The 27,361-nt window shown below is 58.7% G+C and overlaps 2 protein-coding genes and 1 long non-coding RNA gene across 3 annotated transcripts in view; all 3 read left to right on the top strand.

Annotated features, from left to right (window-relative positions):
• Positions 1-13,022, top strand: part of LOC119093243 (embryonic polarity protein dorsal) — a 111,473-nt gene extending 98,451 nt beyond the window's left edge. Inside the window, exons 3-10 of the mRNA XM_037216162.1 lie at positions 1,520-1,658; positions 5,114-5,496; positions 7,796-7,939; positions 8,307-8,405; positions 10,489-10,622; positions 11,273-11,369; positions 11,903-11,992; positions 12,790-13,022. Coding sequence (XP_037072057.1) covers positions 1,520-1,658; positions 5,114-5,496; positions 7,796-7,939; positions 8,307-8,405; positions 10,489-10,622; positions 11,273-11,369; positions 11,903-11,992; positions 12,790-12,917 — 1,214 coding nt within the window. The 3' untranslated portion in view covers positions 12,918-13,022. The remainder of the gene's footprint in view (positions 1-1,519; positions 1,659-5,113; positions 5,497-7,795; positions 7,940-8,306; positions 8,406-10,488; positions 10,623-11,272; positions 11,370-11,902; positions 11,993-12,789) is intronic.
• Positions 13,023-16,205: 3,183 nt separating this feature from the next.
• LOC119093973 (uncharacterized) lies at positions 16,206-18,375 on the top strand. Its single transcript, XR_005093728.1, has 3 exons — positions 16,206-16,273; positions 17,683-17,724; positions 18,172-18,375. It is a non-coding gene; the product is annotated as an uncharacterized LOC119093973 (long non-coding RNA).
• A 318-nt stretch (positions 18,376-18,693) lies between these two features.
• LOC119094370 (delta(14)-sterol reductase TM7SF2) lies at positions 18,694-24,495 on the top strand. Its single transcript, XM_037217434.1, has 8 exons — positions 18,694-18,749; positions 18,928-19,210; positions 19,562-19,729; positions 20,121-20,304; positions 20,618-21,152; positions 21,943-22,070; positions 22,491-22,613; positions 23,185-24,495. Exons 1-8 carry the CDS (start codon positions 18,694-18,696, stop codon positions 23,343-23,345), a joined length of 1,638 nt encoding a protein of 545 aa, XP_037073329.1. The 3' UTR covers positions 23,346-24,495.
• The last annotated feature ends 2,866 nt before the right edge of the window (positions 24,496-27,361 follow it).

Raw genomic sequence — 27,361 nt, 5'->3', positions numbered from 1 at the left:
GGCTTGGGAGCGAGCGAAGGGCCTTGGCAGGTGACTTGGGATCATTTTTTCGCCGCCGAAAACGGTTGTGTTCGAAATATTCACATATTTTTATCTGTCCTCTCCCGCTTCGTCTTTCCGGCTGCGATTCACGAGGGGTGCTGATCAAATGGTCACCAGAGTAGCAGCCGACCGATGCGGCGTTGGCGTCCGCGTTCGTTGGCGATGCGGCGTTGGCGTCCGCCTCCGTTGGCGATGCGGCGTTGGTGTCCGCTTCCGTTGGCGATGCGGCGTTGGCGTCCGCTTCCGTTGGCGATGCGGCGTTGGCGTCCGCGTCCGTTGACGCCGTCGTCTCGGGCCAGGCGTTACAACACGCCTTCAGTTGGAGGCGCGTTGGGTTCGTCTCCACTCACCACCCCACACACCAGCCCGTGTTGGATTCCAGTGTCGGGGATGGTCGACGTCGGCCGTCGTCTCAGGTCGGGTGTTAGACGTTCCCACAGGATTCTTTTTACGCAAGGACGATTGCATCACGTGTTTTGTTGCGAAACACCCGGTTTGGAATATATCGTCCGTCGGCTTTGACGGATAATTCTCAACCGTCAGCTCAGTGAGATTTATTTGATGTGACTCTTGTGGCTTTGCTTGTTTGTCAGCACCATTGCTGGACGAGTGGGCGTGGTGACATATTCGGGTTTATTTCGGCTGTTATGTTATTTCCGGCCTTTAGTGTCCACCGTCACTCCCTTCCCCCCGCCTCCCCAATCCACGTGTCCTGTCTCTGCTGCCATTCTCTCCTTCCGTATCACCTTTTCTACCTCGTCCAATGCTCATCCCTTCCCTTGCTTCCCACACTCCCACCACCCTTCTCCCTTTTTCTTCCTCTCCCACTTCCTTCCAGCTTCCTTCCTCCGTCCCCGCTCCCTCCTTCCCCTCCCTTTGAGGAGGGAGCAGCGGCGTGCGTTTGCGCCCCCAAAACACTCGTCTTTCCCTCCCTCCCTCTGTGCCACCCTCGCTCTCCTCTCGTCATTCTCTCTCCCTCTCCACTCCGTCCGCCTGATCTCCTCCGTCACTGATCCCGGTGGCAGGGGCATCAGCCAGCGATGCCATGACGTGGGTCTGTCGGCGTGCGCGTGGCATCGCGTCATGGCGGGGGGTGGCGCGCCGGCGCGGTCATCGGCACGTCCGCCCTCCGCGTGTCCGCAGCGCGCGCCTGGAGACCAGACTCTCCGCCGTGGCGCGCCACCGCAGCCGCGACGGGCCGTCGCGTTCAGCGGGTGCTGACACTGCGACGGCGGACCCGGCTGACCCGTGACACTGCGACACGGGCCCAGCACACGGCCGGGGAGTCGGCGCGCCGTCCCACCTCCAACGCCGCGTGGGACATGAGTCACCCACGCCCCCCCGTGTGCGCACGCGTGCGCGTGTCGATGATGTCACCGCTTATCGGACGCGCCACCTGATGTGTCGTCTCGCTGCGCATGCACGCGCGCGCGCGCGCGCCTCCAGGCGAGCGTCACAGCGCCGTCGTGTTCCACAGTGGACGTGATCGAGACGGACCTGGAGCTGGCCGACGCCGGCATGTCGTACAGCGTGCCGGGCCCCGGCTATTACGCGCCGGCCCCCGCGCAGTACGGCGCGGCGCCGCACGACGACTACGACCAGCTGATGCGCGCCAGGTCAGTGGACGCCCGTCGCGGGGAGGGACATTGGGGGGGTCGGGGGCGAGGTCAGGTCAGCCACGCCTCCTCGTGGTCGGAGAGGCGGCCGGTCAGTTGGCTGTCTCCTGGAAGTGTCATGGCGCTGGAGCGTCTTTGGGGCTCGAAGGCTGTGCTTTTAACTGATGTACATAAGTGCATGACACGTACATGGACAGAGCCCTCTTCTTGGAAGGCCTATGTTGAGAATAACAATATGTCCGGGGGACCTAATTTGGGAAGACTTCTTCTCAAGCTATTGTGAACTCTGGCTTCTAGGAAAAGCTTGTTCAAAAGGCATTCAGAAGTTCGGTTCAGGTAAGTGCCCAGGGGATATGTCAGCATGGCAGCTGTTCAGAAGACTTACTGAAATAAGATGCGTCGTTTACGTCATCGTCACTTGTGCTCATAAATCCTACTTGTTTACGAGCGAGGTCGCAGTTCGAACAGGTCGTGCTGGAGCTGTGAGATAACGTGAGAAATGGGGGGCCGTCCTTTCGGTTACGCCGGCCGAAAGCTAATATCTTTTCAATCGCTGATTTCAAGTGCATGCAGTTTTCAACAACATGCAGCCTAATTATGTAAAAGTCACGTTGTATGAATTCACGGGCGTTGCCACGCGAGCGGCTCGATCAGATAACGTTTTCCTGCAACATTGCAACACCACTGCGATTCCACCCCTCCCCTCATTGCATTGACATGGGAAAGACAGAACTCTCTAAGTTGCAAAAGCACGTGAAGAACGCGAGCCCAGGGTGTAGACCTGGGTTTAGAAAAAAGAACTTGTAAAAACGGTGGATCCGTGGTTTGTACCCCAGCGTGCCTCAGCGACTGCGCGCATCCACCCTCGCTTAGCATTGGGGCCGTCCGTGCTCTCCGCCGTCCAGCGGCGTGGTTTCGTGACGTCACCACGGTGGTTGAGATCTGGGCACGAGTTGCCCGCGTGTCACAGCCTCTTGGCGATAAGCAAATTGTATGTTTCCATTGTATATTAATGCATCCGTCTGCATCAGTCTCCTTGTATTGTACGCTACACATTCAGACATTATTTTGATGATTTCATGACGCTGCAGCAAATCACGCTTGATCGAAATGCCGGTAAGCTAGGGCATCAAAATCCACGCAGCAAAGGTTTGCACGTGCGAGTGGGTATTCATGTTTTATGTTTTCTGGAACGAGCCGATCTTTTTTTGTTAAAATAGCTTTTTAAGTTCAATTATGAACAGTAATAAGATTATAATTTGACTGTCGGCATCCGAGATTGATGGGAAGTAAGCATCCGAGATTGATGAAAACGAATGTGTAGAAATGTTAACATCACTTCGGGGATAGCATGCGAGTGCTCTGGCGTCTTTAGACCCACTGGCGTGCCTGAAGAACAAAGTCTCTTCTTTAATACGAAATGTTGTTCCTGCAATTAGCGCACTTCCCAGCTCGAACCATCCGGGCACAAGCCAAGATCGAGGATATCACCAGGAAACGGCGCCACTGTCACCGGTCACCAATCCACACGGCACCAGTCACCGGTCACCAATCCACACGGCACCACTGTCACGGGTCATCAATACGCCCGAGCATTTGTCGCCCATGCATATTTCATGACTGAAATTGATCGCAAGTTACTTTTGATATGCAAATGTCCGAGTCTTCAGCATTTGACTTCGAGCTATACAAACATCAGACTGATGCTCGGAATGTTGAAGGGATTGATTCTGCTGTGCACCACTCAGTGATGGTAATCTCCGGCGAGCAATAAGGGTTTAACTTAGATTTGAATATCAGGTGATGTGACACGCATGGCTTTGGCTTGACTTATCTAAGAATAAGATACGTCCATGCCCTCCAGTCCGGCTTTCTTAGAGCAAATATCCAACGGCTCCCAAACATGGGGAAGCACCCAAAATCGTGACCCGTGGCAGTTTTTTTTCTCTCAGCCGCCGCGCCATGGATGCCTCCCAGTGCCGGCACTCGTGCGCGGCCGGTCGGCTGACCCCGAGGTCAGGCTGTTGGCTGACCCGAGGTCAGGCTGTCGGCTGAGCCCAGGTCAGACCACGCCAGTCCCAGCAGATGGCGCAGCTGAGGCCCGACTTGACAACAGCCGCGATCCAGGTCAACCGGAAAGGTCCATTGCGGTCTATGGACGGGTTTTTCTCTGACATTCGATTTTGACCGGGCTTAAACCGGGCTTAAACGGGCTTTGACCGGGCTTAAAATGTACGGAAAAGGGCCCGCTTCGGTCATCCCACGAAATTCCGGACAGTCTATCAGCCGAGCTGACTGCATTCACGACAGCCGAGTTGACTGACGGTGGTCGCCTTTCCTGCTTGACGTGCTGATATGTGCTGAGGAGACAACGTTAGAATGGTTAGGTCAGATAGTGTTGCAAGCCGGCTGCTACTTTGCTTGCGGTGTTGCTCCCTACTGACTTCCTGCGTCTCTGTCGGTACTGAAGTATAAGCACTGGCGCACGCAATGGCAGCCTGGTCTGGGCGCTGCACGGTTACTTCTTCGATGCCACTTTTGCAACGCTGTTTGCTGTGTGGCTGTTGGCAACCGATAGCGTTGAAAAGTACACCCAGGCCCTCGACTGCTCGACGTTTGCGCACGTCACACTCTTTCGGAGGATACTGAAATGCATGGCGGTTAGTGACTCAGCACCGTAGTCACGGAATCGTGCTCCGCCATCTCCGTTCTTTTTTAGCACCCACCCCTTGTATCACCCCATCGCTTGGCCACGTGTTCGCGTTTACTTCTCGGTTCAGATTGACTTTGTAAGCCTGCTCGCTGCCCCGGATCGGCCCCTGACCCCGGATCCTCAGCCCTCAGCCCGGTCCCGCCTCCTCTGACTCGCGGAGGCTGCCGGGTGGTGTTTTCCTGACCTACCCTCGGCTGGTGTATGACCCCAGGTCAGCGCCAGGTGGGGCGCAGACGCTCCTGTCACGGCGCACCTCCAGCCTGCGCCGGTCGACCTGTCCAGCTGCAGGCTGAAGGACGATTCCCGCTAGCTCGTCACATGACCTGGATGGAATGCTGTAGGCCAACTATTGGCTGCAGGCTGTTTATGTACATGTTTTTATTTTTGTTGGATGCCGGTTGCTGAGGATGACGTAAGGCAGGAAATCCCCATCACCCGTATTGGGTGCGAGTGTCGACTAGCTGGTAAGGCCCGTGAGACAAGGCGGTGCATTTGTGATGTCACAAAACGAAACAGACCGCAAAAGCTATTTCCAGTCAGCAGCAAGTCGCTAATGCGTGGCGCTGAATCGCCGATCAGGGCTCCTTGACGACGGGTTGACGTTTTGTATCTGCGTGGTTGTGAACACGTCTGTGCCAGCCTGCACCTCAGACCGATTGTAAGCGCATGCCGCCGCCCGTCGTGCTCGCCTGCCTCGCCTGCGCCTGCCTCGCCTGCGCCTGACTCGTCCGCGCCATTTCAGGCGTCAGGCCAAGGTGGTGATCACGGAGCAGCCGGCGTCCAAGGCGCTGCGCTTCAGGTACGAGTGCGAGGGCCGCTCGGCCGGCAGCATCCCCGGCGCCAACTCCACCGCCGACAGCAAGACCTTCCCCAGCGTCAAGGTGGTCAACTACCGCGGCCCGGCCGTCGTCGTCGTCTCGTGTGTCACCAAGGACCCGCCGCACTGGCCGCACCCGCACAATCTGGTCGGCAAGGACGGCTGCAAGAAGGGCGTGTGCACCGTCAACCTGAACGTGGAGACGATGTCGGTGACGTTCCAGAACCTGGGCATCCAGTGCGTGAAGAAGAAGGACGTGGAGGACTCGCTGCGGCAGCGGGAGGCCATTCGCGTCGACCCCTTCCAGAGTGAGTGGCGCGGCTGGTGAGGGGGGAGGGGGGGGGGGGGGGGGGGAGGGGCTCGGCGCGGGAGGGGGATCGGCTCCCGCAGGCGGGTGCGGCGGCGTCGTTCGGGCGGGCTCCGAGCGTTCTTCAGGTCGACAGCATGCGATGTGACTCGCGACGTTTGCCGTGCTGTTCTCCAATGAGATCAAAGCATGCGTCATGGCTCTAGCCGCACAGCACATGAAGAAGCTGATTACGTGAAGCGGACACTTTTCTCGGAATAAGTGTTCATGATTCGAAAAGGTCTGCTTTTAAGTTCACTCGCTACGGCTCATCCCGGACTGTTAGCTCGAGGTCGCCGTGATCGCTTGTCCCAGCCGTTTTCACTGCCGTTTTTTTCACTTTCACTGGTTTGAAGCACGGCTAGCATTTCCGAAAGACGCTGAACCGCACCGTGGCTATTCCTTAGGTACGTGTCGCCACGCATCAGCGTCGTGCCATCAGCATCGGCTCCGTTGCGACACCCGGCGCTGTGACTGTATCTTGTCTCGCCAGCCAGCAGCGCCCGTGCTGGCGCCGCTCGGCCGCTGATAGCCGCCGCGGCTCGCGGCGTCGCCGACCGCGCCCGCGATAGCGGGGACTCCTGGCTCCATTGTCACAGTGAGCCCTGAGGTTTTCCGGCCCCCACCGGCGAGGGGTTCTGAGAAGGGCGGCCAGCGCCGGCCGGCCCGCCCGGCTCCAGGGCCTCGCCCTGCTCCGGGCCTCGCCCTGCCGTCGACTCTGTGGCGGCGCTAGCGGGCCCGCTCGCGCGCGGCACAGCTGGCGCTGTCCGGTGGCTGCACGTGGGCTCCTGTGATCAGAATTGTGCCATGTCCTGGCCCGGCTCTGTCCTGTCCGTGCCGGCCGCTGGCGCCGCCGCTGGGGCACGTCGCGATGGCGGCGGTCCTGGACACGCTCGCCTGCTCGCGAGCACGGCCGCCCCACGGCGCCGACGGCGGCGCGCCATGACTGGGCGGGGCGCGCGCGCGAGCCGTCCACCGGGCCGGACCGGGCCACCGGTGGGCAAGGGCGAGCGGCCACGCGTCGGGCTGGCCCGTACCGCTTCGGCGACCTGGGGGACTCCCTGTGGCCTCGGTTGGACGACGGCTGACACGCTGGCCTCGCACGCCACCGGCTCGTCCCTGATCGGAGCGCTTTCTTTTCGGGTGCGCTGGCGAACTCAGCTGACGTTTGACCAGCGTGTCCAGCAGACGGCTCCGCGCAGGCCGCGGCCGGTGGGGTTCCGCCGTTCTGGATGAGGTCATCGCCCTACTGTGATGGTCGGCTAAGTTTCTGCTGTTTCGACGTCGACGGTGTCCGTGCCGGCCACATCTCGCCTCCGTCGGAGAGTCGCCGCTGATGGTGTGGGGGATCTCAGCTAGCGGCTGCTTTGGTATGGCTCCAGCCCAGCTCAGAGTAGCTGCCCGCTCGCACGTCCCTCCAGTTCAGCTCTGAATAGTGTGGAGGCGCTCCAGTTCAGCTCTGAATAGTGTGGAGGCGCTCCAGTTCAGTACGGAATAGCGCGCAGACAGCTGGACGACGGACGGGAAGAGCGCGATACTTCGTTTCGGGCGGGACTGCCGTGCTAGTAGCGGTTCGGGCTCCTCCGTCTTCGCTGGTCGGAATGTCGCTCCGCTGGTCGGGATGTTCCCCCGCTGGTCGGGATGGCGCTCCGCTGGTCGGGATGGCGCTCCGCTGGTCGGGATGTTCCCCCGCTGGTCGGGATGGCGCTCCGCTGGTCGGGATGCTCCCCCGCTGGTCGGGATGGCGGTCCGCTGGTCGGGATGCTCCCCCGCTGGTCGGGATGCTCCCCCGCTGGTCGGGATGCGGCTCTGCTAGTGGGGATGCTGCTCCGCTGGGCGGGCGCTGGGCGGGAGCGGACCGGACAGAGCGGAGAAGCGCGTCCCCGACACCCCGCTCTCTCCCCGCGGTCTGAATACTACGACGCCTCGACCGGTTCGGAGCCGAGGTGTATGCCTGCAACGTGGGACGTCGCTGTTGTCCGTCGATGGTTCCACTAACGGCTATGCCACCCCAGATAATAGATGCAGCTTCGTATATTTGTGTGGGACCTAGCTGGCTCCCTGGACTCATGATTTGTTCCGGCTCTCAGTGCTTCAGCAAAGCCTTCTTCAAAAGCGGGACGTAAAACGACCACCCCTGTGTATCTAGTGGACCCAATGCTCCGTTTCCTCACCGTGCTAATTTCACGATGTCGCGCTGCTACCGTCGCACCCGCGCGCGAACGCCGCGTCGCTGACGGCGCGCGCGGCCCCCGTTGCAGCCGGCTTCGAGCACAGGCTGCAGCCGACCTCCATCGACCTGAACACGGTGCGGCTCTGCTTCCAAGTGTTCGTCGAGGGCCGCGAGCCGGGCAAGTTCGTGGTGCCGCTGCGGCCGGTCGTGTCCGACCCCATCTACGACAAGAGTGAGTGACGGCGTCCGCCGCGGCTGCGGGCGCTCCGTGCGGCACGCCGCTGGGAGCGGCGGCCGTCGCGCGCGCAGGGCGGATAGAATGCGCCACGGCCGGGTGGGGAGGTGATTATGACGGGAGGGTTTCTCGCTGTCTGGAGAACTTTTGACTTTGCAGACCGTGTTTGAATGAGTCGGAATTGCTGCGACTAGTCAGATTTGGTTTGTATGCTATTTTGCGGCGCGGCGAGCACTGCGGTCATGATGTGTGAATGCGACAGGGCGTGACCGTTTCAGAGTCCATGTGCAGCTAGTGCGGACTGAGCCTGACCGTTTTGGAGTCGACGCGCAGGCTAGAGCTGACTCGGACGTCACCGTTTCAGAGTCGATGTGTGACCTGATCATATACAAAATGTCTGACTGTTCGGCGTCGGTGGCTGGCGGCAGGGACATCATATTACTGTGCGACAAAGTGACCAAAGGTGAGCGCTCCACACCCTGCACGCGCTCTTCGCCGTGCACGCGCTCCGCCCTACACGCGCTCTCCGTCCTACACGCACTCTCCGCCTTACGCGCGCTCTCCGCCCTACACGCGCTCTGCGTCCTGCACGCGCTCTCCGCCCTACACGCTCCCTCCGCTTTACACGCGCTCTCCGCCCTGCACGCGCTCTCCGCCCTACACGCGCTCTCCGCTCTGCACGCGCTCTGCGCCCTGCACGCGTTCTCCGCCCTACACGCGCGCTCCGCTGTACACGCGCTCTCCGCTCTGCACGCGTTCTCGGTTCGACACGCGCTCGCCGCCTCTTTCTGAGACTGTGGCCGGGCGTGGGTACCCTAGACCGGACGTGTGTCCATCACGCCTTGCGCCGACGGACGCCGCCGTCGTCTCGGGGACGTTCGGGAGTGGGACGTCTGGCCACCTGCAAAGCGGCTGTGTTGCCATCAAACCCACCGTCCCGATGGAGAAAGGGACGCTCGTCCCTGAATAGTGTCCCAGCCCGACTGGGTTTGAGATCCGTTTAGAAACCTGTCCCCGGCCATGAAAATATTGAGACGATCAGGTATTTTAGTTGGGTTTTAGGGGTGTTGGGATCTTGTGACAAAGACACTGTTAAGCCGGCTAGCAGCAGACGGAGACACGCAATTGGCTCGAAGGCTGCCTTGTCCCAAGTCATCACTGTGCCTGGCAGGCTACTGGGGGCTGGCTGGTAAGCAGCAGCTAGCACTCACGTCTCAAATATGAACGAAAATGATTCCAGCATTTGCCAAATAGACTAGGGCTCCCGCCGCCAAGTGCCCAATCTCAAAATGCCAGGACAGTCAACTCAACGACGGGCTCTGCGCTGGGGAGTTGTGGAACGTATTCGTGCACTAATTATGTGTCCCCACCGGTTTGAGGACGATTACGAGGTCGTTAACCAAAGCATAGGACTCCGACACGGACCTCCGGCGTGTCATATGGCTGTGGTAGCCGTGGCCGCTGAGCTGAGGTCATCGCAAGCCGTGACCGCACTTCGCGGACATTCCAAACGGGACCCGAACCCTTCCTGGTCTGAGCTGTGCGCGGCCGGCTCCGCGTCCCGCTGGCGGACGCCTTCCAGTCCGCAGCAGCAGCGCAGCGGCCGGCCGTGCTCGTCCTGTCCGCCTTCCTCAGCGTCAACCGTCCGTAATCCCCGCCGGGCACCCAGCGCCGGTAGCGCCGCCTGTTGCGGCGCCGAGGAAGCAGCGGCGGCGGGCAGTCCGGCGCCGTGCTGGGTGGCGGCACGGACCAACCCGCGGCGGGGCGGGCTCCAGCGCCCACCCGGCGCTGGCGCGTTCCGAGTGCCGCCGCGCCGGTGACCCAGAGACCAGGCCTGAAGGACTGGGCGTGCTCGGTCGCACCTGGGGCTGCTCGAAGCGTCCCTGGCTGGCGGGGCTTAGCGGCGGCGGGACTGGGACGACCGGGCGCCACTCGGCGCCCGGTGACCTCGGCGGTGGCGGCCGCGGCGTTTGTGGCCGGGCCGGGTCAGCGCTATAGCCCGTGTTTTGTGCAGCGTAATTTTGGTGCTTTGTAAAATATGACGTGGTGTTTCATGCCTGTGAAAGCAATGCAGCATCATCCTCTCCGTCCTATCTTTGGCTTCTCCGGTTCTGAACGAAGGTTTCTTGTGCTACTAGTTTGTTTTCATCCCATCATGTGTCGCGCTGCACATTCTGAGTCGTATGTGTATCACGTCCATCGGAAAACATCACGTCCTAGTAAATAGGTGGCATTGGCTGGGCCAGTATAATGTCACTGTGGAACCTTACCGGTTATGATGCCCAGTGTTGTGTGGTGTGCTGATCCGCGTGCGTCGTGCGCGGGTCGCGGCTCACTGATCTCAGTCGGCTGTGGTTTGCCCACGGGAAGCTCCCGTCCGTTTGCGTGTTGTCTCTCAGTTCGGTTCGCTTCCGTGCGAGACCCCGGTCGCGGCGGGACAGTCGTCAATACCACGCGCCAGGCGAGAGGTCTGCTGAGAGGTCTGCTCCTCCCTCAGTCGTGACCTCGCTTGTGCCGGCCGACTGTAACCCGGGACCTCTCCGCAGACGACATCGAGGTGCGGTTCTTCGAGGTGCGGGACAACCGGCTCTGCTGGGAAGCGTTCGGCGAGTTTCTGCCTGCCGACGTGCACAAGCAGGTGGCCATCTGCTTCAAAACGCCGCGCTACGTGAACCCGGAGGTGAGTCGCGGGTGCTGCCATCTCTGGCCAGAGTCTAGAGGCTTTCTCCAGCCGCGGGCCATTTCGACAGCGGGCTGTATGGCTGGCGTTTTCTTCACAGTATGATGCCCTGATGAGACTTGAGGCCGGGATCACTGCATACGATTGTCACCTGTCGTGTCCTTTTTATTTTGTTTCTCTTTTCCGTACGCGCTTCCCCTAAACGATCCTGCTCCCGCCGCCCACCTTTGCCGACACCGAGGAGCCGGGCAGCGCTGCAGGCTATCCCCGTCAGCGTGTGGGTCCATTCGCTGCCCTATGTGGGTTATCGGGGGACGGCGCTGCTCGTGCACTTGGTACGGTTGCCTGTCGTCCGGCGGCGTGGTCTCTTTTCCTGCCGTCCAGGCGGCCTCGCGCGAGTGCGAGGCTCGTCGAGAATGCGTCTGACGTCCGCGCGGTGTTGAGCCTCATAGTTTGAGCTGAGTGCTGGGTGCCTTTCGGCGGGGCTGCAGCAGTCCGGTCGCGTGCCTGTCACGTCTCCTCGGCCTTTCCCCCGGGCGCGAGCCGAAACACAGCCTCAGGCCCGGGACCCTCCTCCGGTTAAGCACGGAGCCGCTGCCACGTGTGCAGTCACTGTAGCGTCGGCGCATGCTCACGTGGCCGTGTTGCAGTGCGACACGCCGGTGCGGGTGCAGATCCAGCTGCGGCGACCCTCCGACAAGCAGTACAGCGACCCGCGCGCCTTCACGCTGACGCCCGTCGAGACCGGTGAGAGCGGCCGCCGGCCGGCCCGCCAGCTGAGCGCCCCGACTGGAGGCGCCGCACGCTGGGTCTCACGGGCGGCGTTACAGACTAATGTTTTCCGTGCAGGCCCATGCAGTGTCCAGCATTGCGCGGTCGGCAGCCGTGATTGAACTGCGCTCTGTGCCCGGGGAGTTGTGGCGAGATAGTATCGGTGAATGTGTGCCGTTTGCTCGGCTGCAGCAGGTGGGGTGCTCGCAGGTTACACTGAACACCTGACGGCCGAGCGCTTGCCTGCGGGCCGTCCCCAGACAGACGCGATGGCACCTGGAGATGTAGGGCGTTGCTTGGCAACGAACGGCTTTGGCGGCTGCAGCACTGCCGAGCGGTGGCGGCTCTGTTGAACCCGGAGCGTTGCAATCCGCTGCTGAGAAAGTCCTGCGGTCTGGCCGACGTTACGGGACACGGCACCGGTTGTACGAGCGTGGCTCCGAAGCGCTCGGGAATCCCAGCGTGATGTCTGGTGCCAGCGGCTTACTCTCCCGCCCCCTTCCCCGCAGACGGGATCGAGGAGAAGAAGAGGAAGCTGGCCCGGAACTCGGACCGGCTGCACCGCTTCCTCGCCGAGAACATCGGCGACGAGGACGGCGGTGAGTATCCTTCCCGGCGCCGACCGCGGGCGCCCTCACGAGGCGGCGCCACCGGCGGGCCGGCGCCTTGGGCCCGGCGAGCGCCGCCGCCGGACCGGTCCGGGCGGACCGGCAGGGGCGGGGGCGGGCGTGCTCGCGCGCTCAGGGGGGCGGGGGGCGGGGATGACCGGCCTCCCCAGACCGGCCCCGCGACCGATCCGTTAGCGGGCCGGCCTTCCGCCGGCCGGCCCGGTCGGCTGGAAATCCCCGCCGGTGTGAGCCGCCGCCTCCGGTTGCGGTCGCGTGGCGCGGAGGCGCCCGGGCCGCTCCCGCCTCTTCGGCGGCGGCGGCCGGCCGGCGCATCACAACACGTCACGGGGAAGCCCGCCGCCGCCGCCGCCGCCGCCCGTGACGCCGTGGTCGTGCTGGCCGGCCGGCAGCCGGCTGGTGTTTGTGGCGGTGACGCCAGTGCGAGCTGTATCTGGCCGGCAAGCCGGATGCCAGGTTGCGCCATGTTTGGGTGGAGGCGTCGCCGCCTCTGTCGCAATCTCGCAGCGACGAGTGGTGTGCATCTGTACCAGCTGTTAGCATGAGGCAACACTATCTGCGGTCTGGTGTATCAAGCTGTTATCGCGAGTGGCCCACGTCGCTAACAGCATGCGACTCTCTGTCAGTGAGATCCTCGGCTTTCATAACATTGATAGCCACGTGAGGGGAGCCCCGCGTCGCCTGGCGCCAGGCGCGGTGGTGCCTCGTGCGTGCCGTGTACTGTGTGAGCGGCGAACTAACAGTGCTGACCAGCTGGCGCTCGGTCGCAGGCGGACACGGCTTCGAGGGCGGCGGCGCGCGGCCCAAACTGAAGGTGGCCTCTCGCGGCCGGCTGCGACACATCAAGCCGGAGCCAGTTGGTGAGTGCGAGCGGCCAAGAGTCGCTGAGTTGTCCTGACTCGGGGTGCAGCAGGACTGGGCTCGCAACAAGCGGCGTCTCTCGGTCCGTTTCAGTTCAGAAGGGTAACAGCATTGGTTGTCTACGCTTGCTATCTTGTTACACGCAAACCCTTAGCTCTCTTTGTTTTGCCTGAAGGCATTGTGAACTCCGATTGCTAAAGTTGTTATATGCAAGCTCGTGTCTTTTGGTCATTTTGATGCAGCATGACCCGCTTCCTCCCTTCATGACTGATTACTAAGGTAGGAATCGTCGTGTAAGTTAGCATATGAATGCATGTGTTGCAGCACATGTTACTGTCCACCTCCTGGCGTGGTACATGCCGGCATGGCACGTGACGTATGTTATTCGAGCTATTGCACAGACTCATGATTGCATCAAAGTACAGGGTGCATCCTCTCGACGATATGACTACTGACTAAGGCCCGCCCTTGATCACACGGCGCCACGTCGCCTCCGGCCGCCGGCCGCCGGCCGCCGCCCGTCGACTGACGCGTCGGTGCCGTTGCAGACCCGCCGTCGGAGTCGATGTACGCGCCGGCGGCCGACCTCGTCTCGCCGGGCGGCATGTCGGGCGGCGGGATTGTGCGGCAGCCGACGCCGTTTGAGCTGCAGGCGGCGCACTACCAGCGGTCGCCGGACGGGACGCGGCCCGGTTACGCGCTGTACGGCGGCGGCGGCGGGCCGGCGCCGCGCGGCCACCGCTCGCCCCAGCTGGCGGCCGCCGCGCCGGCCGGGCCGCACCAGCTGCTCGACATGGACACGCAGCGGCCGGTGGCGTCGGCCGGCGGCATCGAGCTCGACCTGAGCCAGATCAACTCGGCCGAGCTGAGCATGCTGAGCTTCCCGGCCGAGTCGGAGGCCAACGTGCAGGCGGTGGAGGGCCACCTCAGCAGCAACCTGTCGGCCAGCTTGAGCTTCCTGGACGTGCCGCCGCCGCCGCCGCGCCCGCCGCCGGCCGAGGAGCGCAGCGACGCACAGATGGACAGCTTTACGCGCAATACCATCAGCGAGCTGGAGTTCCTCAACCAGCTGAGCAAGAAGTGAGCGGCCGGTGCCGGGGGCCAGCGCCTACGGATGATCTCTGTTTGTGTGCGCGCGTGCGTGCGGCGAGAGCCGGCGGCGGGGCGCTGCGGGCCTCCTGGCGGCGGGCGAGACCGGGGGAGCGGCTCGGCTCCTGGCGGGACCAGGCTGATCTCGGGCATGACTCGGTCAGGTCACAGGCGGAGAGCAGGTCCCGGCCAGCGGAGGAGAGGGGGGGGGGGGGGGGAGAGGGGGAGCCGAGGCAGCGGGTGAGGGGTTGACTCGGGCGGGCTCGGAAAACGTGAACGGTGTGAGAGCTTTAGGAAGGGTCTGCACTGGATGGTGTTCGGCGAGCTTAACAGGCTGGTTAAGCTACACGGTGCGATGCGCAGCGCAAAAGAGGCGTGGATGCGCTTACGAAAGACGCGCGATGGAAACGGCTGTGCGAAGCAAGATCATCATGCAAGAACGGAGGCGGGTACTGCAAGGCTTGTGAAGCAACTGTGGTGTGTGGAACGTCGCGGAGCCGCGGGGCGCCGGCGTCCTCCGTCGAGGGGTACAAAGCGCCGGCCAGCTCCCGGACGGGTCAGGCAAGGCTTGTGACGAGTGTGGCGCGCGACTGCGGCCCTCCTAGCTTATGATGCGTCGAGCGGCGATACTGGCGCGGCCGCCGTAATGTTGTAGATGGCTTTTGCTACTTTTAGCGTTACTGCGGCGGGAGTCCGCACTTATTGTGGGCGGCGTGACGTTGCCCGGTGCCGTCAAACCCGTGTCCGTCGCTGGCGCCACCTAGTGGTTCGTCCGAGATGGTGTTGCCATCGTGTTGAGCTTGACAGCGAGGCCTCTCGCTCTAATCCAGCATATCCATATACGACGCTTCCAGGCGTGTCCTTTCACGCACCCTTGCCAACGGGCCGGGGCACGGCGGCGCTCTCCCCTCCACCCTTGGCCTGGCCCGCGCCGGGCTCCGTTTTTATAACTGTTGGTGTGTTGACGGCCGCACTCGGGGTGCGCGCGCGCGCGCTGGGCCGCCAGGTGCAACGGGCCCCGCCGCGCTCGGGTGCAGCGCTCTCGTGGCTGCAATACCCGATACCCTTGCGTGCACGCGCGGTGTTGGCGCCGCTCTCGAGGGCCTGCGCGCGTGGGCCGGAGCAGCGCCCGTCGCTAGAGCACGCCTTCGATGTTGGTCGCGCACCTGAATGTGCCCGCAAGATTCATCTTTTCATTACACCTGCGTTTTGCGGTGATTAATGCACACATTTTGGTCGTTTGTTACGTCCATGTGGATCGTGAATACAATTCTCGCCCGTCGCTGGTGTTTGTGTGCCGTGCACGCATGAATCGGAGCTACCAGCCATTCGACCCCGGCGAAAATCCGGTTCACAGAATCCTTGAACGCGCCGTTTATCTCGCCCATCTCGCGCGGTCGGGGCCCGATGGTTTGAACCGGCCGACGCGCGTCAGTCATCCCGCGCACCCCTTGCCTGCCCGACGATTTGAGGTATGTGCGGTTGCGCTGATGCATGTGCTCAGGAGCGACCCGGAATCCTGCATGGTACGGTCGTTGCCGTTTAAGGCGTTCACTGTTGTTTTCGGCCTGAGCCGGATTGGTCAGAAATCGTATGCAAATGCCTCTTGGCTTGGTCTGCTGGCATTGCTGTCACGGATGCATCAGTGCAGACTACAGTCTCGACAGTTCCTCTCCGCTAAGCACGCGATGCGCGTCGCCGGCGCACTTCGTTCTGCTCTCAGTTCGTGGGGACCTCCAGTTACTGGGGCCCTATGGCTACTGTTCTTGACCCGTGTCTCATCGATATTGCATAACCATCGGCGTGCCTGATCATTGCATTCGTTTCGCAGAACCCGCTGACACCCGCCGCCCACATTAATGCTTTTTTGCTACGGTTTCGCGGCGGTCGGGGTTTCGCACTCCTTATGGCGCTGCATTGGTGTGGATTAAAGTTCGCGCTTCATGTGAAGGTGGGAGAGGCCTTATTTTGAGCAGGTCACCCGCAAAAGATGCTGAGAATTTTTCGAGTACTCTATCTCAAGCACGTGGTGCTATATATCAACTACAGTGCATGGCCGCATGCTGTTTTTATATAGGTCCAGAGCAATGCTGAACCTCACCCGCCACTCGCGCCGTAGGCATCCCGCGTCTCTGTTTACGCACGCTCCCGGCGGGCAATTACAAGCTCTCGGCCAATCAGAAAGCGAGGTTCAAAACGACGCCGCTCGGGCAGCGACATCGGACGCCGAATTTGTCTTGGTAGCGCCGCGAGGTTTATGTTCGTGAGGTGGTCAACGTTGAAAAGGTATCCGCGCCGGTGAAGGTTAGTGCTAAGTATATGATGTGAGATGCGTCAAATTGTGGTTTAATCTTTTCGCGTGTCATTTATCAGATATTTGAAGTACCTGCGTGTTAAGGGCTGACCTGATCGCTTCGTCAGTGTTGCTGCCGCGCATCGCTGCACTCAACGAAGTGCCGGCAATTTTATGAAATTATGGTGGATTTCCGTGCGCTCAGCGTAATGAGGCGTTGGAATTCAACTGAATGATTTCATTTGGACGGTTTACCTCTTGCATCTTTGCTCGGTTTCTCAGTCCATTCACCAAAATATGGTTTGACTTGGTGAGATTATCCAAACTTGGTGGGAACATTGAATTGAAGAATTGAGGGTATAAAGTATTATGTGACATGAAAAGTGGAAAAAACACAGAATGCAACTCAGTCTGATTATGAAGTATGTTTTGAGAATAGATCCACAAATTATGTGATGGAACATATGAATTGTGATTTAGAGGTTAGTAATATGGAATGGAGTTAACAGTGGGTGGAATGAAATCCTGATGTGAACAACATAGTGCTCAGAAAACTAGTGTGTGCAACAAATAGTAAAATAGATGCTATGTTCCCATAACCCAAACACTTCCAACTTAAGCTTTTTGTAGCCTGTACAACAGCAGAAAATGCATTTTCTAATTGCACCAGAAATGGTTTAACAGAATCATGTCTGTAATCAGGGTATCTCAAGGTGGCATCATGGCCTAGTCAAAATTGGGCTGATATGAGAACCAAAGCTGTAAACCAAACCCAATGTGTTGTAAATCAGAATCAGAACTGATGACTGCTTTAGCCTTTTGCAATAGGATGTAAGTGTAGCCCAAGTAAAAGGTGCTAGATTGTGTTTAAGACTGATATCCAGGGCTGGGGCCACAGGCTTGTGCAATGCATAAGAGGCTGAGGCTCACACTGGGGCACTGGATCCTGTGCATTGTTATGTTTTGTAATTAAGCTGGTGTAATTGTCTGAACTCTGACACCACTTCAGACATTTCTATATGAATCAGTTTGACCATGACGTAATACAGTTTGCTTGCCCTGGTGTTAGGTGTCAACTCAAGCAGCATGCAGTCAAACAGAAGACCAAAATGGTATAGCAATGTTGATTATCAGTCCAATAAATAAAGCAAGTTGTCTTCTGTTGATGTGGGAAATTGCACAGGCCTGCAAGTTCTGTGTATTAATTCAGCTGGCTATTAAATCATTGGCTCTGCCTTTTGTTTTAAGTCTTGAGAGTTCCAAGGTACAGTTTATTTAAAGTCTGGGGAGTATCCAAAGTTCCTGGATCCTTTCCTCCCATGCAACAATCTGAAAAACAGGCATGAGAAGTCTTGCCTTTACCTTTTGCCTGGCCATTTCTGTTGCTGAGCCAGTGCCTAAGTTATCATTTTGTTCTCAGATGCCTACAAGGGGCCGTACACCATCTCGTGGCAGAGCTGGCGTGAGTATTACCTTTGTTTCAGTCATAATATGCACATCATTTGTTATTGTGGGATGACTTGTGTTAGTTGAATATTTTGGCATTGGTTTATATCATGTTCATGTTTTTTTAGCTACATCCTTGGATATCTATGTAAACATCTTATACTTGGTGCTATCAATGAAAAGCCCATATTTGCATCATAGAAGTTCATGAACTTGAGATCTGCTGTTGCAGGATCATTGCTGTGCATTGTTGATGCATGGTATGGCAGTATGATGTAGAAAATGATAGATTTGTGATCATTTTCAAGATGTTTACTGCACACCAACCATGCATGATCTGGTTTCTTGATGCAAGAAACTTATAGGTGTAGCACTACTTTATTTATTTTTTGTAGCTTTGTGCATGCCAGTGCAACACCTATCAACCCATCAAATCCATGTCCACTAGACCGCACTGCCGCAGGCTGTCAAGAAGTCGCCAGCGCGCTCACGATCGCGTAGTCGCGGACGCAAGTCGCCGGCGCGTGGCGCCCGCTCACCAGCGCGTGTCAGCAAGTCGCCGGCGAGGGTCAGCAAGTCACCGGCGAGAGCCAGCAAGTCACCGGCGAGAGTCAGCAAGCCGTCGCCGCCGCCGCTGCCGCGAAGCAGGTCGCCCGCCCGCGTCACCCGCCCGCGGTCCCCAGCGCGTGTGGCCGCACCTGCGCCCCAGCCGAAACGTGAGACGCCGGCGCGGTTGCACAATCCGACTTGGCTGACAGTGTGTATGTGGTTGTGTCTGGTCATACTTGTGATATCACTGAATACTTTAGTACAGTTTCTTGTTTTCGTGTGCTGTTGCTTACAGTGCTCGCCGTTAGTGAAGGGAATGTGTATGCCAGAAATATTGCCAGGTGACGCAGCAAAAGAAAACTGACACCTTTTATTGCTACCTTTTAGTTTGTGCTCTGATATGGCTACAATTAATCAACAAAGTTTTGACTTAAGCATGGAGCACAGAGATAGCTGCTGCAACATCGCGATACTTCTCATTTATCCACCAAGGTTCAAACCAGAACTCTGCAGCCCAGTTAGAATGGAAACAGCGAATTTTGTCGAACAGAACGATGCTGGAAAATTAGGCGGGAGATGTCCAGATTTTGTAACTAGGTAGCTCAAACAAACCCTTCCCAGTTGGTCTGGTGCATGACCAGCGATGTAGCGTCAGCGCCTGCTCCGGGAGTCCGCGACCAGTCCCGACCTGCGCCGCGCCGGCAGCCGCAGCTCTGAGGCCGGTGACGCCACCGTCGGAGCGGCCGGCCGCCGCGTCTTCGGTGCTGCTCACGTCCACGCCGAGGTCGGAAGCGCGGGCGCGCCGACCCATCTCGCGCACGGCGCCCGAGGCGGCCGTCAGCCCGGTGCCGGCGTCGGTGCCGGCTCCGTCGGCGGCGGCGGCGACTGTTGAGGTGGCGCCACCGTCGAGCGCCACCCGCCAGTCGGCCCGCATTGCCAGCAAGCTGAGGGAGGTGCGTGCTGTGCGTGGGTGGGCCGGAGGGGGGGGGGAGGGGGACGGAAGTGACATCTTTACTTGTGTGAAGTCTGAAGTCTTGTGTGAAGTGGCAGTGGAGCGATGGCATGCTTTCTCCGTACCGATCTCTCGTGTGGATAAGGTTGGGATTTGGATACAGATTTCTAATGTGGTGTACCAGGCTGCAGTGTAGATGTATGACCTGTGAGCACATGTGTGGCCGTAGCAGAGGACGACCGTCGTGACGCAGTCCGCGCCTGTACCGAGGCTAAGCCTTCGCGATCTCGTGTTCCGCGCTGGGCGAAAAAACTGGTCTACTGACGTTGTCCCCCCCCCCCCCCCCCTCCAGCTGGGCATCGACCCGGCGGCCGGAGGTGACACGCTGAAGGAGCCGAACGGCGACGACGAGCCACTGAAGAAGGCGGCCAACACGGCCTCCTGGGGTCGCGTGCTGCTCTCGCCCGCAGTCTTCCTGCTGGCGCTCATACCGCTCTACCTGCTGTCTGCCTGCAACAAGGTAACAGGAGAGGAGAGCTTCCGCCACAGCATAGAGCAGTGGGAGGCAGCACTGTTTACTGTATTGGGCACAGGACACTGCTGGTGTTCAGTACCTGTGGTTTCTGAATGAACAACTTTGCTCGCCGTCGTGGTAACACTTAAAGCAGCCTCTGATTTTGCAATGATGCTTTTCATGCGTGATGAAAGCAGTTTTTTGGCGTTTGGTGTTCTTGATGATGCCAAGTACTGAAATCGGCTCACTGTTCCATATTGGTGGGATTTCTTGGAAACATGTAGGCATGTTGTTCATAAGTACGCGCTTCACCACGTGCGACAAAGCACCATCGGGCTTCGCGCCGTCGGCCGTGGGCGCCGGCATCGCCGTCACGCGTCCTCGCCGCGGTTCGCAGAAGCACTGCAGCATCGGTCGGCTGCCGGACCTGCCGCGCGCGCTCAAGTCCTGGCTGGACCCGGTCGCCTTTCTCTACGTGTTCGGTCTGCTGGCGGTCCACCTGCTGCTGGCGCTGCTGCCGGTGGGCCGCGTCGTCGAGGGCCAGATCTCCAAGCAGGGTCTCCTGCGCTACCGGTGCGGCGGTACGTGCCGGCAGGGGTTACCGCGGGCTGTGCGGGGCGGGAGCTGGCCGGCCGGCCGCGAGTAAGACCTGAGTCGTTGGATTGGAGGCTGGGTTGTAACCAGCTGGTGGGATGTGGATGGGGGATTGTTGCCATTTGATGACAACTGCGCCATTGTACTATCGCACATGTTGTGCAAACTTCGCTACCCAGCGGCGCTGTAAGTTGTCTTCTATCCCCAACGAAAGTTTGTTCATCTTCTTAGCTGCTCTACAGTTCAGAATTCTGTCGCGTGTAGTTTGACGCAGGCGACATCTGCCGTCCGTTCTTGCAGGCTTCGTCTCGCTGACGCTGACGCTGAGCGGCGCCCTGCTCGCCTTCTACCTCGGCTTCCCGGTGCTTGCGGTGTTGCTGAAGCTGCGCCTGCTCCTGGTGTCGGCCACGCTGACCAGCGTGCTGCTAGCGCTGGCGCTGCACCTGCGCTCTCGCCGCGCTCACCTGCTCGACATCAACCAGGCCGGCGACACCGACTCGCTGCTGGTCAACCTGGTGGAAGGGCGCGAGCTCTCGCCTCGCCTGCTGGGCGTCGACCTGAAGCTGTTGGTGGTGCGCAGCTGCTGCGTGGCGACGGCACTGCTGGCGGTGCTGATGGCGCTGGCGGAGCGCGCCAGCCACGGCCAGTCGTCGCCCACACTGGTGACCGTCGCCGCCATGGTGGTCGTGCTCTGTCTCGACCGTATGTGGTTCGAGGACAACCTGCTTACCACCTACAGCTTCATGAACGAGGGGCTCGGCCTGCGCCAGCTGCTTGTGCTCCTCACGGCGCCGTTCTACATGACCTTCAACCTCCGCTTCATCATGGTCACTGGGTGAGTGACTGTGGCTGTGGGAGCTTGGTGTCGCTGGGATGCGCTGCTGGTGATCAACATTTGGCAGCCAGGTGTCCGGCTCCCATGGCTTTCACCTACTGGATTTGTCACCTAAATATTGTGCTGCCTGTCCTCTGTTTGCAAGACTGGCACTGGGTGTTTGTCGATGCTCACCAGTGGTTTTGCAAAACAATGGTGTTAGACATGTTTTGGGTATTTTGTTCCATCTGCACCCTCAAAGAGTCGCATCTTACTGTTAAATGTCGTCATTTGCCAGTTTGTGTTGTTCCCCTCTATGAATCTCCCTGCCCACTCCCACCAATATGTTGATGTCATGCTCAAAACTAGTTAAACTTGCACCATACCCCTGTTTTCTACGTGATGTCCGTGGAGCTTTGTGGTAAGGAGAGTTGGAGATTTGCATCACTGACAAAGGAGTTAATTTGTGTGACATTGGCTGTTCTGTCTTTCGGATGCTCCGCCTAGAGCTTGGCATTGGATTTGACTACGGAATTTGGGTATACTTCCCCAATGATCGAAGTGGTCACTACAGTTTAGCAGATATTTCTGCGGTATCCATGGCGTGTGCACACACGTCGCTTTATTAAAGATGGGGAGAATAGTGCGTGAAATTGGAAGAGCTCTGCTCATGGAGCTTCTACGTAAGTCAGAAATGCGGGATGCTCTGCTATGCTCGATGGTTTATTTTCCCGCATATCCGTTCAAACACCGCGTCTGGGCGGCCTGGCCTCCCGCCGCACCCTCTGATATAGCGTCGGTCCGTGTGCAGGGTCTCCCAGCCGTGGTACGGCCTGCTCGGCAGCGGCGTGCTCTTCATGGTCGGCTACCTGATCCAGCGCTCCTCCGACTCCCAGAAGAACGAGTTTCGCAAGAACCCCGTCAACCCGGCACTGGCCCGTGAGTGCGGGCGGGCGGAGGCGATCGGGCTCGCCCAAAGTGCGCGGACCGCAAACCCGATTTGTGCCCAGTGATATGGAAACCAGTTAGATACCAGACAGTTAGATACCAAACCAGACAGAAGGCCAGACATGGGGTGCTAAAAGACGGTTACGGTTAAGCGTTTGTTGTGGCGCCGCTTGTTGGCCTTTCCCACTGGTCTCGTTCACCGGCTGGCCCCACTTCACCAAGCTTTCCAGTTGCCATCAGTGTAAACATATGCTTGTGTAGAAGTCGTCAAATAGTTCCATGGGTATCAACTCAAGTCCTGGATAACTTGTTCATGGTGTGTGAACGTCAGTATTGCGCGTGACGTGGCTGGACGGGCGCCTCGCTCCTGCGTTCCGGCGGCGCGTCTGACCGGCGTGTGCTCCGCCGCAGACCTGGAGACCATCCCGACCACCAAGGGCAAGAAGCTGCTGGTGTCCGGCTGGTGGGGCGTGGTGCGCCACCCCAACCGGCTGGGCGGCCTGATCATCGTCACTGCCATGTGCCTGCCGCTGGGTACGGGCAGCGGTGGGCCGGCGTGCAGCGCGCCGTCCTGCTGGCGGGAGGCGCGCGGCCGCGTGTCGGCGGCGGCGCCCCGGCCGTGCCGGTTACGGGTCTGGGTGCTCGCTTTTCAGCGGCAGACGAGCTGCCTTCGATCGAGATTGTTGTCGCTTTTAAACGTAGTGAACTGACGAGTTGAGCTGAACGTAACGATTTGGAACGTAACGTAACGAACTGGAATGTAACGTAACGAACTGGAACGTACGTAACGAACTGGAACGTAACGAACTAACGTAACGTACTGGAACGTAATGTAACCAACTGATTTGTTTAGATCGGAACAGAGCTACAACCGTGTGTTTCAAAGGAAGCTCTCACGCTCGCGCTGCTCAGTGTACCAACTGCCCACGTTTCTCTCCATTTGATGTGTCCCTAGCGTCGTTTGGACACCAGTGCATGCAGAACTCGGTTCTCCCTGGTCATCGCAACCATCCCCAATGCCGATGTGTTCCACCGGCCGCCGCCGTCACTCGTGCACCTACGAATGGCGGCATTCCGTCTGACAAGCGTCCCGTCGTGCCGGCAGGCTTCCAGCACGGCCTGGCCTGGCTGATGCCGCTGTTCGCCGTCGTCACCGCGACGCTGCAGACGCGCAAGCTGGACGCTCACTGCCAGCGCAAGTACGGCGCCGCGTGGGACCGCTACGTGGACCGCGTGCGCCACCGCCTCGTGCCGGGCGTGTACTGAGCGCCGGCGGCGGCGGCGCGGCCGTCTTCATCCGGACCGCTCGCCCACTCATCTGTACATTCATCCACAGGAGGGCTTTAGATAGGGCTCATCGGCGGCGTGGTTACGTCCACGCTGAAGCTCTGGCTAGAGCGCGTGCGGACCGGGTCGTGGCGACGCAGCGCCGGAATGCGTGTGTGTGTGTGTGCGCGCGCGTGACGATGCGCCGTCTTTGGCTAAGGAACTACGCGTTGCCAAATTAATGGCTTGCTGCCTATGTTGGGTTCACAGTGGGGTGAAACTGACATTGCTGCGTACTGGAGTTCAAACACCGTTCCTATGGAGTCCGTAATAACGAACTTGTCGCCCGGTCACGCATAAGGAAGCCACTTTTCTCAGGTCAATGGGTTCGGCACCTCGTGTTTTATGCAGCGCGTCGGGAAATTTGTGAGAATGTCCTCGAAGCGACCGATTTGGATATGTTCACCGAGGCGATCTCTCGCCGGGGCTGTAGTCCTGCTCAGACAGTAGGTGTGCGAGCGTGCGTGGTCTGACTCATTCTGTGTACATACCCATCGGCGGGGGCGGTCGACAGGAGCGCGGGAGCGTAGCTGGCTCGACACCAGTGTAGTGCGAGACCATTTTCACCCACGAAAATAGACCGTAGTGTCTCGTTGCGGGATCACGTCACCCGGAGCCCAGTCGGCCTCGCTCGGTTCTGGTTGGGCGCCACAGGTTTCAGTTCGGGGCCGGTACGCTTCATAATTTGGGGATTTGAACCTGGATGAAGCGCTGCCGGATCGCCTCGGAGCGTAGCTGGTCCCTACGTACTGGAGAAGGAGGGTCGGAGTCAACAGCGTGGAGTGCGACAGTGACTAGCTGAGATTTATGTCTTAGAGTTGATTGGTTTGGGTGCAAGGCGGCAGTAGACCTCTTGACATAAGTGCTGGCAACTCGGTTGCATTGGCGTGGTGAGGATGTTTGTTTTGTTCAAGACAAAGGTCATCGTTTTCAGTGCACAAACCACATAGTTGCATGCACGTTGATATGTCACCAGTTTTAAGGTAAGTGCATGCCTGCCGTGTCATTTGATGGTTGCCTCGACATTGCAGGTAGTCTGGTAAGAATGATTTTGGACTTGATTATCTACTCAATACACGGATGAATTTTGCCCCGATATTTGTGCCTCTTGCGTCATATTTTACATGAGCGAAGAAAGATGGCTGCCATATTAAATGACTCAATCCCTGAAAATTAGTGTGCGTCGCCGTGATACTTTGTTGTTTAAGGGGTGCGTTGCTGGCTACGAGCTAATTGACATCGTTGGGCGTGGATGCGGCGGCGGAGGGGCCCGACCGCCACGCACCAGCCGTGCATGGAGCGGAGTTTCGCCGTCAGCCGTCGGCTGACTCGCGTCGACGCCACCAAAGGTGCAACTGGTGGTGCGAACACTGGTGCAACCGAAGGCTGCTGAGGTGCAGCGTTACTTTCTCGGCTGCCGGCAAGCGCCACGGACAGCGCGTGCTGGGTGTCTACAGCTTTGGCGGCTGGTTACCGCCGCAGTCCGGGGTGGGGGGGGGGGGGGGGGGGGGTCACGTGTGCACGTGCCGCCTCCAGCTATCAGGGGAGCGACTTGCCAGTCTCCGGTGAGCACCCGGTTCAGTTCGGTGCCCGTTCTTTCGATACTCCGACCGAATGCCAGTTGAGCACCTCATGTGGTGGGAGATTGTGTGCTCCCTGGCGCTCGTCAGGCAGCTGGGAAGCCAGACCAAGGGCACCTCTTTGTTGCATGACTACGCAAAAATTAATATATTTCTATGTAACGCTTCGAGCCGCTACCTGGCGTTCACGTGTACTATCCTGCCGATTTCGGGGGTGGGGGCTATGAAGAATCGCGGATCTGTGAGCCCGATTTGTAACTCACGACCTTCAAAGGGATGGAAAGCTTTATTCATCCAATGGATTCGTGGTGCAGGAGGCCCTCTGAAGACATTTGAGGTCATCGCCCAGCGGTCCGGGATCCTTATATGACCTGTATTCAGCCCTGTGAGCCCAGTGAGCCTTTCAGCCTTCCAATCGGACCCTTGATCGTTGGTCGCGAAGGGCCCACCGGGCACCTCCGGACACTGCCCGTGACCGATTAGGAGCCCCTCGCCAACACAGGACCCCTGTTAAAACACTGAGCTGTTGGACAAGACGAGGGCCCCTAAATCACCTAGAGGCCCAGACCAATTAAGACGCGGGCCCCAGCCTTCCCTGTCCCTGCTTGAAAAATGAACCCTCAGGCCCAGGCCGACACGGAGCCGACTGTTCAGTACTGGAAGTACTGAACAGTCGGCTCCGTGTCGGCCTGGGAAGCCAGAGCGCCACGGCCTGAGCCGACTGTTCAGTACTGGAAGTACTGAACAGTCGGCTCCGAGTGATGCGACGTGGCGGCACAAAGCCTTGTAAAACTATAGAACTTGAATAGCCAATCTTGTGGTGCACAAATGAAGGCACTTCTGCCTTTAACTGTCCCTTTCCTGAAGTGGGTCCAAGTTAGGTCACGGTTCTCAGCAAAGACAGTTGCTTATAAGAGAAGCTTTTCAGACGAAGGCATCAAACTTTGAGAAGGTTTCTTAGACAACTAGACAATAAATTTTAGGACTACAACTAATTTTGTTTACTAGTGTCGCGTACGAGGTTCACATGAAGGTAAAAGATAAGCAGTCTTTATCGGAGAGCTTGTTTATTGTAGTTTTTGACGTCATTTTCAAACTCCTTAACTAAAAGGCAGAAGAGGATTTCTGTGTTTGACTTTCTGAAGGTCAGGGCAGCTTAATAACCTAGAGTGATCTTGTTCTTTCTTTCTGTAACAAACCTGTCGCCATTGCTGGTTTGTGACACAAGTTTTAGATTCATGTGCTAAAATCACCCCGATTTTTTGTGTCTTAACACTAAATGTCATAGAGGGAAACTGAGCTGAAATCGCCCCAAATGCCCTTTTGCTTGGAAAACGTATCTAGATTAAAACTAGTTGCGTGATGATGTCCGAGGACACTTCGGACTCGGCTAACGCGATTGACATTTTACCGCATTTGACCCGAAGCTCACGCTCAAGGGCTCTTAAAACACCACGAAAAAAGTCAGCATTCATGCCCAGCAGCCCTTAAACTTTGGCGACGAGCTCTCTAACTTTGTAATATCCGGGGCTGCAGATTGATCCCCTACTTCCCCTTCCCTACCACCCATCCAGCGTGGCCCATTCAACCGACCATCCGGGCACGGATTCAAGGCTCGCGCGCTTTAAGCTGCGTGATGCAATGTCAAGGTCGCCTTTGAGTCAGAAAGCTGCTCCGACAACAAAATGGCCGTTCGAAAACGGCCGGTCATTCTTAACTGCACCGCGAAAAGATCGTAAAATACTGACTTATTTACAACGGCAAGTAAAACAAGAGAGCTACAAGAGGAGGCGTAGCGTAGCAGTATTTCAGAACCTGTGGAATAATACGTCTATGTGAGCTTCAAAAAATTTGCTCAAGCCGGGCTAATCGACAAAAACGGCACGTACCGGTAAGCGGAGTCTATATGAACTCGCCCGCAGTATTGCCACATTTACTGCGCAGACTCCATCAGACAGCTAAGCTGATTTCTCAAGGTTTTATCGGGTTCCGTGGCTGCCGCTGCCGCCGCCGGCACCAGCAGCAGGCTCATGAGAAACCCTGCCAGTGGAGGCGAGCTGCTACGCATGGCTGCACCGCACGAGACCGACTGCCCCTTGACGCCTCTCCCCGTGCCATTCGGCCGGGCAGGTTCGATGGTTTAATGAATGAGCCGCCACCGCGAGCCGGCTCAATGACAGCGTCGTTACGGCCGCCAGTCATCCCCGTTCCCATGGTCTGCACCACTGTGTGCTCGCACAGCTGGCGTCAAGTGTGCCAAGTGCCTTTTGACGACGATGACGTTTCGAACGTGCCATTCGTTTATGGTCAAAAGCCAAGTGAAGGCACGGACAATGGGCAATTAATCGCACGTATGCTGTTAAGCCTCCGCTTCAG

Source organism: Pollicipes pollicipes, unplaced genomic scaffold (assembly GCF_011947565.3).
Source record: "Pollicipes pollicipes isolate AB1234 unplaced genomic scaffold, Ppol_2.1 Scaffold_4002;HRSCAF=4701_pilon_pilon_pilon, whole genome shotgun sequence".
In the NCBI taxonomy this organism is placed as follows: domain Eukaryota; kingdom Metazoa; phylum Arthropoda; class Thecostraca; order Pollicipedomorpha; family Pollicipedidae; genus Pollicipes; species Pollicipes pollicipes.
Note: the sequence above shows the minus strand (reverse complement) of the source record. Positions and strands in the feature narration are given on the sequence as shown.

Coding starts and splice junctions, on each gene's coding strand:
- LOC119094370 (XM_037217434.1), top strand. CDS start 18,694: ATGGAGCACAGAGATAGCTGCTGCAACATCGCGATACTTCTCATTTAT. Junction 20,305..20,617: donor CCTGCGCTACCGGTGCGGCG/GTACGTGCCGGC, acceptor CCGTTCTTGCAG/GCTTCGTCTCGCTGACGCTG. Junction 22,071..22,490: donor CGTCAACCCGGCACTGGCCC/GTGAGTGCGGGC, acceptor GCTCCGCCGCAG/ACCTGGAGACCATCCCGACC.